General features: G+C 35.4%; 1 protein-coding gene across 3 annotated transcripts in view; it reads left to right on the top strand.

The window, feature by feature from the left end:
• LOC129944620 (A-kinase anchor protein 1, mitochondrial) overlaps positions 1–10480 on the top strand; it is a 30790-nt gene extending 20310 nt beyond the window's left edge. For 2 of the 3 annotated variants that reach the window (XM_056054179.1, XM_056054181.1), the window contains exons 2-5: positions 2680–3830; positions 3899–4289; positions 4362–4495; positions 8909–10480. In XM_056054179.1, the coding sequence (XP_055910154.1) occupies positions 2706–3830; positions 3899–4289; positions 4362–4495; positions 8909–8977 (1719 nt within the window). In that variant the 5' untranslated portion in view covers positions 2680–2705 and the 3' untranslated portion in view covers positions 8978–10480. Of the gene's footprint in view, positions 1–2417; positions 2611–2679; positions 3831–3898; positions 4290–4361; positions 4496–8908 lie in introns of all 3 variants that reach the window. The other variant, XM_056054180.1, reaches the window with a different exon arrangement.
• Positions 10481–12764: the final 2284 nt, after the last annotated feature.

The raw sequence follows: 12764 nt of genomic DNA on the forward strand, positions 1-12764 counted from the left end.
GGATCGGGCAAACAATACTGAGGTTCCATTTATCGGGCATGCTTTCTTCCGACCATATCTTACGGATAAGTTGGTGCATGCTCCTAACCAACTTATCTCCAACTGCTTTAAAGAGCTCGGTATTCAAGCCATCCGCTCCAGTGGCTTTATTAGACTTCAACTTAGATATGGCAATCTTTACTTCGTCTAAGTCGAGAGGACGGGATTGTTGGCTTTCGTCGTCTATATTGAATGGATCATCCTGCCTGACAACGGAATTCAGTTCGTCGTCGCCGTTATACAGTCTGCAGAAGTGGTCCTTCCATATCCTCAGCATTGACTGCTGTTCCACTATGATGTTTCCACTTTCGTCTTTGCAGCCTTCGGTTCTAGGTTTATGTACCTGTGAATTTCGTTTCACTTGTTCATAAAACTTTCGAACCTCATTCCTGCTTTTATACCTCTCAACATCTTCGACCGCACGCTTCTCATGCCCTCTCTTTTTCCTTCTGGGAAGTCGGCGTTCCTCTCGCCACTTCGGCTTATAGAGCTCACGAGCAGCTCTCTTCCTTTTATGCAAATCTATTACCAGCGAGTTATTTTTTTTTCGGGCTAAATCTGGCAATAGGGTGCGTAAAGAAGCAAATCAAACTTTAATTCATTGATTTTGGCCATCGCGATAACGGATGGGTTTTTTCTTGATGTCGTCACTCTAAAGCTGGAATAAGTTCGCATTATACTCGCCGTTAATTGTTTTCCCTTCTGAAGATAATCAATGAAAATTATCCCATGCGCATCCCAAAATACTAACGCCATGACCTTACCAGTAGATGGAACAGTCTTCGCCTTCTTTGGAGCCGATTCTTCCCTTTCAGTACATTGTTTTGACTATTTCTTCGTCTCAGGTGCAAAGTGATGGTTATTTCATTGTGAATAATCGCGCCAACCATCTTGCGCACAGCTTTCTTATATCCAAATGTTCACGTCATATATTGCGATGTACACACTTTTTGAAATGCCTACCATGTTTGCTAGCTCGGACTCTCAGTCGACGTTCACCTAATATCATTTTTTGGACTTTCTTCACCATTTCTGACTTGGTCACCTCATTTGGTTGACCACTGCCATGTTGGTTTTGATAACTTGTACGACCTCGCTATAACTCTGCCACCCAATGTTTTACTGTTTTACTACGGAAACGTATGTTACTTCTGCACTGATGTGATGATTTGAGAAAGTTAAGTCTTCAGTTCAAAAAACAGGAAAATTTACATTATCTTTAAAAGATACCGCATATTATTTTATTGCGGGAAATCCCTAAGGCCAAACATTTTCCTATGATTCACTTTTTCATAAGGTAAATATATTATTTTCAAACCTATAAGTATTCTATTGCGAAAAACTATATTCGTCTTTATGATGATGAGGTCGAACCACAGATTGGTAGTTGGCTATTTATATTTCTGTTAGGATTTGGATATTGAAATTGAATAAAACAAGTACTCGAAATATGGCATTGGTTGTGAGTTATTGGGGTTTTTTTAAAGCTTTAATGTTTGAAAAATGGTGGAGAGATCAATCTAAATAAAAAGTTTGAATAAAATATCTAAAGCCCAACGGCCGTTTACGATTTATTGGCACTGACCACAAGTAACAAGAAAGTTTCAAAGCGGTCGAAGCGTATGATTTTAGAGACAAGTCCACGGTCCATGCATGTAGAAATCATGCTCTCACAAGACCTGAGCAGAATTCCTATTGTGACATTAATTTATAAATGTCTTTTTCTGTGAACTGCCCTTTTCTTTCCTGTTCAATTTATTCGACTTAGTATAATTTTATATAAATTTTAAATAAACATCTAAACATTTTCTAAAAAATGGTTTTTCAATAATAATTTTAATTTGGAACAATTTTTATTGTTAATTCCTCAAAAAAAAAAAAAAAAAAACATTAGCATTGGACTACGTCAATGACTAAAAATTATTTTAAAGAAAAATAGATTAATCCATTCCTTCAGGTGTATGATGAACATAAACAGAAAATAAAACAAAATACAGTAGGTGGTCAGGGTTGCAATCGATACATTTAAATACCATAAACAAGTTCACCTCTGGTGATTATTATTATTTATTTAACATAGTAACAATTTCACTTAAACAAGGTTTTTCGTGCGGTTCACAAACGGTTCACAAACACGGTGATAACCTGGGCGTGAGCAATCTCTTATCGATTCGGTGCAATGTACCATTTGTAGATCTGTAAGAAAAGGCCTCTTGTTGTTACTGTTGCAAGTTGTTATTCAATATGTGAAATTAATTGTTTAAATATTATTTTTCTTGAATGATATTACGATTTGAATCGTTCAAATGTTTGTCCTCTCTGGGTTAGGTTTAATTTTTATTAATCATTTTAAAGCAATTTATTTGTAAACATTGCAGTTAGAAATTTTTCAAAGCATTTTGTTGATAAATAAAGAGAAAAATATTTAAATCACAACACTCGAAGCTTTTAAAAGTGAAAGTAAACGATCTAATATATAAATAGTAATAAAACGAAATAACTTATTCTGATTTACATACCAACTAAAGCTATCGTAACAACTTTCTCAACTTGTCTGTCCTTTCGTCTGAGGTATATCTTCTTTCATCTTAAAAGTTGTCAAATTAATTTTTAAAGTAAACTATTTTTTTTTAATTTCAGAAGCATCTATTCAAAATTCTTACAAAATGGTATCGAATCATCCCCTACTATATCTGCCGCCCATTGCAATACTCCTCACTGGTTACTTTTGGTTTAGACACCGAAATAAAAATAGTAGTGGGGACATTGGCAAGGATGAGAAGAAAATTGAATCCAAAATAGAAGAGCCCCAGTGCATTGTTAAAAACAATGTACCAAAAAAATCAGCATCCATGAATATAAACGGTACCATTAACACCTCTGAAGACGATGACAATCCTGCAACTAAAATGTTTGGTAAATCGGCTCCCATTAAAATAAAGCAAAACAACAATAGACCCTCTCCCAGTAAGCAATTGCCAATTGATTCAGAAGTATTGAGCACAAAGATCCAAGTTGCGGAGAACCAAATCCTACGTTCCATTGACGAAGACTATGAAAATCTATCGTCGCCAGTGGATCTACCCGATTCAGTTCACAGACGTGTACCATTTTATGTGAGAGGCAATTCTAGAACTAAGGAGGAACCTGTTGTCATAAAGGCTTCGGCAAGTCCAAAAATTTCACCCGAAAACTCATTCCTTGAAAGCAAATACACTGTCACTTCCGATTGTGAAGAAAACAATAACAACCAATCGCCCAAAAGTATCAAGAGTAATCATAGCTGCCAAAGTGAAAATAAAACTGATTCAGGAATTAATGAACCCTTAGTTGAAGAGACAAAGCTCGACGATGATAAGACCGAATTACAGAGTGATAAGAAGCGGAATGAAGATGTGTCTAGCCCATCGTTGAGCTTGAGCAGTCTGCAGTCGGGTGATTCAGGAAAAGGTTCCAGTCTGCCACGTTCCGAGGCGAATCGCAAAAAAACCACTTATGAGTTCTTCTTTCCGTGCGGCCTGGTTGGCCAATTGTACGGTCGCAAGCGTAATTTCATAAACCAAATAAAGGCTAAAACCTCAGCGGATATTGTGTTGCAAAAACACCCGTTCTCATCTAAGGTCAAAATTTGTGTCATTGAAGGGACAGAGAAGGAAATTAATGCTGCTTTGGTACTCATTCGTAATCGTTTGCCATTGAAGCACTATCCCAATTTTACAATGCAAAGAATACACTTTGCCTTACCACAAACTATTGTTCCTCTGGCTACAGAAACTAGGTTAAATTTACAGGTAATTATATTGTTGGGATACTTTAAGTTCTTTTAGCTAAAAAAAAAAAAAATTATGAATATTTTCAGTTGAGTCTTATTGAAGGCATTAATAATGATGTTGTTGTGAGTGTAGTTATATCGGGAGGTCATTTCTTTGTACAACAACCACTACATCCCTCACATCCATCATTGGCGGTCTTACAAAGGTGCCTATATGATAGCTATAATTCATGCGAGGCACCAATGCTTCCTGGAATTGAACTGAACGCAGTTTGTGTGATTTGCGTCAACAGCGTATGGTATCGAGTACAAATCGTTGAAAATGACGCTGAAGATGATCAGCGTTGTATTGTTAAGTTTTTGGACTTTGGAGGCTATATGAATGTCCATTTAAATGATCTTAGACAAATTAGGGCAGATTTTATGGGAACACCATTCCAAGCAACTGAATGTATACTGTCCAATGTTCAACCAATTGGTAAAAAAGATTTTTCTTGTTTTTTTATTTCAATTAAAATTTATTCATTTTGTTTTTTTTTTTCTTTAACAGATACGTGCTGGTCGCCAGAAGCAGCAGATATCTTATGTAAGCTTACTAAAGGTATAGTTTTGCAAGCACAAGTCGCTGGCTATAATAGTCATAATATACCGGAAATATATTTATTCGCTTGCTTAGGACCTAATGTGAGTATGAAATCAATTTAAGTTTTACATATTTAAGTGATGGATGGAATCTATTAATCTTATTGATTAATTAAAATGGTTTCAAGTTATTTTCCCTGAATAGAAATAAAATTAAATATAAAGCAGATGCACTACAATAGAGACACACTTTAGTTTCTTAAAAGAGAAGAGTTTACTCTATTTTTTTTGTGAACATAATCTCTTATTCGAGTCTTAAACCACTTAAAAGTTAGGCTCTAAGTATCTAAGAGATTATTTGATCGTGCCTAGTGTTAAAAAAGCGTATCGGTAAGTTCTCAGCTGAACTTAAAGTATTCGACGTCATCGATAATGGTTTAAATATGACGAGAACTCGAAAGTAAAAAATTGTTTTATGTAGTTAATTCGTCTTTATAGACACTGTCAAACAAGGACTTGAAATTACGTGCAGCTAATGAGAAAATTATTGAAAAATATCCCCGTTCTATTAATCTAGTAAATGAGCTATTATAGTGATGTTAAACAAGATGATGCTGAGTCTTAGATTTCAAAGAATAATTTGAGGATAAGTTAAACGCAAAAAACAAAGTTTTGAAAAAATGTCAGTGTTGTGTTTATTTAAAGACATGACAGAGAAAGTCTTACTGTCAAAGACAACCAAAACTATCATATTATAATTTAGGCTAATGCCTACATAAGTGACCGTCTGCCGTTATAAACAGTTTCAGTCTAAAAAAAATCCCATTTTCAAAAATTTAAATAAAGATCCATATTGAATTATAAGCCAAGCGTATGTTCCATTTTTTTAGAGTCTGTTTCAATCTTGTTTCATTAACTGTGTATGTTTTATTTTTAGAGTTATGCTGAGTTCGTTTTGTTACCCATGCCCTGCCTAGAACTTGCTTAAATTCATTTAAGTAAAACTACAAGTGGTCAGTCATCATATTTGCTTAGAATTGCGATCTCAAGGCAACCTAGCCTGTGATCCAATTAGAGCTGTAGTGGGCCGTTTTGATACAAAAAACTCGTTTGACCTGTGATAGAAAGGGAAAGATTTATAGAGAAGCTTCATAGCTTTTGTCGCATTGATAGCTCATCAAGTTCGTGAAAGAATGCTTTTCCAAAGTATTTCATTCTAGTGTTTGCCAAAGCAGGACATTTGCAGAGGAAATGGATTATCGTTTCACTTTCTCTTTGGTCACTACAACTACGGCGAAAGGTGTTGTAAGAGATACCGAACTTCTCTGCATGAACTCCTGTAGGCCAATGTCCGGTACAAACCGTAACAATCCTGGCTATGTCTTGCCTTGGCCTGCATAGAAGATCGTTTGTACGGGTTTTATTATAGGTGGGCCATATCTTCCTAGATGTAATGCAGTTGGGTAAATTTTTACTCTGTTAACCATTTCCGCAAGTGAGCTATGGAGGGCCGATCCTTGCCTGGCTAGCTCGTCAGCCCGTTAATTTCATTTACTTGGAGGTCATCCCTGACAACCTCACTAAGAGTACGCAGTTGCGCTTCTCCAGAAGATGCTGCTTTCCCTGGCTTTGTCCGCAAGCTTGCTCTTTTTCTGAGACGGGCAGATCTCTACATGAGATCTGTTACGCTTAACGGCCCTTTCTTGGCTGGCCAGAAGGTTGTTGTATTCGTCAACAACCTTCTGGTACTTTATTTTATCTTAGGCGTCCCTCTCATGAATCACTCCGGTCTCTTCATTTTGGGTAATCTTGGCAAGAATGTGAGAGGCTGTTTTGAAGCGGTTCCTAAGAAGAGCGCCTTCCGATGGTTTTTTGGTTCCTCGGGTTGCACTGCTACTCGAGGGTTTCGGTTTTGCATACGGTTTAGGAAGTACAGGCAGTACAGGCTATTCATAGCACTCCTATACTTTTGGGTTGCTCAGGAGTGCTGGAACTACCACCGCTAATTGAGCTCCCCTTCAAGGTCTCCTGGCTGTAGTTCATCCTCCAAGTCTGTCTAAAATTCTTTCAAATATTCCAGCTTTGCCAAGCTGCTTGAAAAATACAGACGGCTCCTGGACGAATTCAAGTAATGAATCGCTGAACTTACTATTGGACACTCACTTTCCTGGTAGTTCTCTTACCGAAACAGTTTCTTAACTTGCAACAGTTTTATACGTTCAAGTTCAAATTCAACATATCCACAAGGTCTAATCACAAAGGATAAGCTACAATAGGCTCTCAACAGCTTCAAACCATTTAAAGCTGCAGGACCTTGACATCAAAGGTGCCTTGAACAACGTGGACACATCTGCAATCACATCTGCACTGACATCTCTAAATGTAGAGAGTTCGCTTCGGGAGTTAATTCATTTAATGCTTACTAGCAGAATAATTAACTCAAAACTGGGCAACTCTTCTTGCAGACGATTCGTAAGTAGAGGGACACCGCAAGGTGGTGTTCTATCCCCTCTCCTCTGGAACCTTGTGGTGAATGAAATCCTAACTAGTCTGGATGCGGAGGGTTTCAGAGTGATAGCCTATGCGGACGACGTTGCTATAGCAGTTTCAGGAAAGCATTTTAATATCCTAAAAGAACTCTTACAAAATGCCTTGGACAGACTAATACTTTGCGCTGATCAGTGTGGACTGGGTGTTAACCCACACAAAACCGATCTGGTCTTATTTTCGAGGAAATACAAAATTCCATTTGTCAACCCTCCCTATATTAAAGTATCCAATTGAAATTCTCAGACGAGGCTAAATACCTGGGTCTTGTCTTCGACAAAAAACTAAATTTTAAACGCAACGTACAGGAAAGAGTCAAAAAAGCTACTATAGCTCTCTTTTATTGCAAAAAAGCTATTGGTAATAAATGGGGTTTACAGCCCAGAATCACGCATTGGCTATACACATCGGTAATTAGACCGATTTTAACGTACGGTGTGGTAGTATGGTGGACTGCTTTAGAGAAAGGTATAAACAGGGATAAGTTAAATAAAGTCCAACGTTCAGCCTGCCTATGTATAAGCGGATCGCTTCGCACGACCCCGTCTGCGGCACTGGACACCTTGGTCTACCTTACACCTCTTGACATATTTAACAAACAAATAGCTGCAAGCTCTGCTATTCGCTTCAATGCTTCGTCCCAATGCACTTACAAGAACATTGGCCACTCCGTAATTCTAAGGTATTTAGATTCAATTCCAAAGCACACAGACTACACCATCCCCCAACTACAATTCGACAGAAACTTCCAGATTTCTATACCTACCATTTCTTTTTGGGAGGATAGGACATTCTTGGAGGATGAGTCAATCCATTTTTACACAAATGGCTCAAAAACCAAAGAAGGGGTTGGTAAAGGTGTGTACTCTGAACGACTGAAATTAAGTCTCTCATTCCGCCTTCCCAAGCATTGTGGCGTGTTCCAGGCGGAAATTTTGGCGAAAAAAGAAGTCTTGTCTTGGCTCAAAGAAAACGTGATATCAACATCTGATATCCGTATTTTCTCTGATAGCCAGGCCGCTATCAAATCTCTGGACTCTGTCTCTACAAACTCTATAACAGTCCATAACTGTCGATCATCTCTAATGGAGATGGCGCAACAGTTTAATATTCACATTTGCTGGGTGCCGGGCCATAGAGACATTCCAGGTAACTGTAAGGCAGATGAACTCGCCAGAAACGGTACAGTACAGCCCATCCTACCACGTTTGGCAAGTACTGGCATACCAATCGCTACTTGTAAACTGCTACTAATGCAAGACGCTGCGAGGAGGGCAGGCACCAGGTGGAACAACATCACCACGTGTCAAGCCACAAAAAACATCTGGCCAACACTGGATTTAAAACGTTCAAGGTGCTTGCTCTCTCTAAGCAGATCGCATATAAGCTCGATAATAGGTGTCATAACCGGACACTGTCTAATAGGAAAGCACGCCACGAGACTAGGCGTATTCTCAAATGACTGTTGCAGAAGCTGTATGGACGAGGAAGAGGAAGAAACGGTTCCTCATCTTCTCTGCACATGCCCTGCTCTAGCTCGAAAACGCAAGAACTACCTAGGAGAATTCTTCTTTAACGATCTAAACGATCTAAATCATATCGGTATAATCAGCCTCTCACGTTTCGTAAAGGACTCAAGCTGGTTCCATTGAGCTTAGGAGGAAGCCTCAAGATTCATGTGGTATCACAATGGGCCATTAAACTGGCCTAAGTGTGTCCGTTTCCATCTTGGACAGCCACTATAACCTAACCTATATTTCGAAATGTTGCAAATGTCATTTACCCCCTTCTTCATCCAAATGCTTCAATTGTAATATTATTACAGAAGATAAAACACAAATTTACAAAATAAATAAATAAACGTTTTTATAAAAAGGTTGATCTTGGTCGCAATGAAATGTGATTGTTTTCAATTACAAATAATATAAAATTTGATCTCTAAAATTAATCTTTTGTTTTTACTTTCAGAATGTTATATTTATCAATAAGGAATTAGTGGCTAGAAATCTTGCAAAGTGGGTGGAAATACACGACTGATTTTATTAAAACCTACATCTTATCACCATTAACAAAACAAAACAAAAACAAAACCCTAATGCACGAAAACATTGTTGAAGCCATACATTTAGAAGAAGAAAAAAACAAATTACAAAATATTTATGTATTCTTAAAGTTTTACCAATAAGATAATGAATGTACTCATGCTCGGTTCATGACTACCAATTGTGAGGCAGCAATGTTTTGCTTCTTCAAAGCAAATTTTAAGCATTTTGTATATAGTTAAGAACGTTTAATGCTTGAAATAGAAAACAAAACAATACAAAAAAAAAAAAACAAAAAAAAACAACCAGTAAATGAGTATGAAAAGAAGACGAGAATTATATTGAAAAAGGAGAATTTATTAAAATTAAAATGTACATAAAATTACGATAAAAGGAAAGAAGAAACTTCACTGCGCGATTTAGTTACGTATTATTTTAAATAAATTAAATAAAAAACAACAAAAAAAAAACAGAAGAAAAGTATAAAAAAAGATAATTATATATAAATTATTATATTACTACTATAAAAAGGCATTTTGATATTTTACATGCTGAACTGAAACAAATAGAATTAGTTTAGTAAGTTTACATACTTCATTAATAAATTACGAGTTCAAATATGTTTAAATACGACAACCGACAAAAAAGCAATGCTGTTGCCTTTCTTATTTGTAAACAAAATAATCTAAGAATATTTTTATTAAAATAGTTATTGTTTACAATCGAACGACGAAGTGTTGATGCGCGCTATGGAACAAAGAAAATTATTCTGCGAATATTTATGCACAAACATGATTACAGCAACAAAATTGGAGTCACTAGAAAGTCAGTCAGTGAGATAAAATTGTCTGACTTTTTGAGTCGAAAAAAAAAGTATATAATTGATACAAAACAAAAAAAAAACATAAGCAAAACACCGTGCGGCTACGTTTTATATAATTTTTTTATTTTTATTTATTTGTTTAGTTTTTGTTTATTTTTTTTTCTCTAAAAACTCAAATGTTAAAATGTAGCTACTAAGTTATTCGTAGTATAGAATTATTTGGTTGTTCGTTTTGCCCAATTAATGTTATAGTTGATATATACATCCATATACATATATATATGATCATTAAATTTTCTTAATTATTTTGTAACTATCGAATTCATAGGATATTAAGACCTAACATCAAAATGCCTTTTCTTTGTTTTGTAAGTCAATTTATTCTTAATATGTTATGATAACGTCACTTATAATTTTACGTACAGTTTTCTTTATCTTTTTTCTTTATCTACACCTTTTTTTTTTGTTTGTGTAAGACAATTTGAACTCTACACTATTTATTACAAAATGAAACACGACAGACCCTACAACAAACAAAAACTACTCAATTTGATCTTTAATTATTTTTATTATTATTATTTTCGTTTAGTTATTATTTGCTTTTGATATAGAAATAGTTAAAATTAAAATAAAAAAAAAAATATAAAAAAAAATATTTTACTAAATAAAAATTAATGCATAGAGTTATAAAATTAAAACAAAAAAGAAAGATTAAAAGATTTAAGGAAGTTATCACCATTTAATAAGCGTTGTTGCGGATTCGGATCGCGCTTCTGGCAGTGAATTACAAACAAACAAAAAAAACAACTTGCTTTGCAGCAATGTTTTATACAACGTAGAAGGAAATAGCGACACTCTAGGAACTAGAATTAAATGGACGCTAGAAGCTTGCTAGTAATATCATCATTCTTATAAACCCATATATCAGCACATGAATGGCTTAAAAAATTATAATAATAATTATAACTTTATCATTAAATAAATTATGTAAAGAAAAAATTTATTCTGTTTCTATTTTGATATCAATTTTCATTCTTTAAAGGTGTGTACCCATAATGCACTAAATAGAGTGAAAAAGATTTAAAGTGAGCCAAAAAACATAAGTAAGTATGCGAATCTTGAGCTTAGTCCAAATTTCACAAATGGATCTTATCTTCCTGTTGTTAAAATTACCTATTGACGGTTAACTTTGAATACAGCCTAAGTCGCATTTTGCAAATTTTACAGGAGACACAAAAAACTGAATATTTTCTCAAAACAAAATCGTATCGTAATGAAATTTGACAGAGTTTTACCAATTTTGAATCTCTACTATGTGAAATAGTTTTAAATGTAAAAATTTTAATTTTCATAAGAAAAAAGAACTTAGGAGATATTCATATACAGTACGTTCTCGATTATCGCATCTAATTAAAACAAGGGTGGTTGCAATGACCAAGGTTGTTGCAATAACTGAGTAAATATTTGTTTAGCCTCAATTTGAGATGCAAAGTGAAAATCAGAAAACCAACACTTAGTTAATCACCCTTATTGCGATAGTCGTTTTACTAAAACGCCAATTGTCGTTTTTGTAGTCGTGTCGTTTTTAAATCGGTATTGCGTAGCTTAAACGCCAGACTCCTCGTCGCTATTAAGTTCCAAATGCGATCCACTTAAACAGCTGACATTTTGACACAGACATTTTAATTAATTTAATTTTGTTTTTGTTATTTTGTGAAATTTTTGTTTACAAATCCAAATTCTTAAAAGAATGTATAGTGTGGCCAGCTATTTTTCATGGAGCAGCAGTGAGGACGACGAGCAGCAAGAGGAAAAATGAAGAAAGAAAGATTTAGTTTTGCAGAGACGATGGATTTGATCCACAGCTAACCCAATGGATTTGCCTAATTCAAAGTACTAGTAGTTGTGCTCACAAAATTTTGACTGGAACTTCAATATTTAAAATATTTTCCAGGTTTAAAATGTATTTCCGACTCAATAAAGAAGCCTTTTTATATATTTTAAACTTGATGGAAAGTAATTTTCCTGAGAGACGTTCTGTCTCAGTACCAAATATTTTAAAATTAGCGGCCACCTTAAGGTTTCTTGCTGAGGGAGGTTACCAAAAAGGCGTTGGGAATGATTTTAATTTGGGACTAGCACAGCCTACATTTAGCATCATTCTTAAGGAAGTGATAAATTTTCTTGAGGAATATCTGTGCCCATTATGGATAAAGATGGAACTCTCTGAGGAAGAAAAAATTGAAGCTTAATTACACTTTTTCCAGAATTCCTGGTATTATTGGCGCAGTCGATGGGACCCATATCAAAATTTTGGCACCGAAAAAAGCAGATCAACATACAGTGCAGCTCACTTGAATAGCGCCCCCACTGTGCAATATGTAACTGTATAGAATTCGGGTCTTTGAGTCAGTATACCGTTGCAATATTTGTATATTTTAATTATCTCTTAAATTGCTCTCTCTGTGACCGAATTCATACATTGGAAATGTTCCGTTAAATATAGTTTTTGTTAACTTTATTGAAACTACTGTGAAAAACGTGGTTTTATTTAGGTTCACTTGAATAGCACCACCCCCTATATTATCAGTTTTCGTGTGGATTACAAGCCAGATAGTTATTAAAAAATATTTTTCCATTTCTTTTATTCATTTTAAGATAATTTCAGTCAAAATGGGTCGTGGTAAATCATTGGCAGAGAACGAGAAATCTAAAATTAAAGCTTATCGCGAGTGTGGCCTGTCTATTCACCAAATAGCTAAAAAAAACGCAACGAAGCCGCAAAGTTATATCCACATTTTTACGGAACAAGTCCAGCTATGTTAAAAATATGAAAGGCCGAACGTCTAGTGTCGTTAGCGCTGCTGACAAAAGAGCAATTCTGCGACTCGCGTCAAATTCGCATGATTCTGCCCCCAAAATAAAAGAAAAAAGTGGTGTCAAAGCAAGTGTATCTACC

The sequence above is a fragment of the Eupeodes corollae genome, chromosome 2, assembly GCF_945859685.1.
Source record: "Eupeodes corollae chromosome 2, idEupCoro1.1, whole genome shotgun sequence".
Lineage (NCBI taxonomy): Eukaryota > Metazoa > Arthropoda > Insecta > Diptera > Syrphidae > Eupeodes > Eupeodes corollae.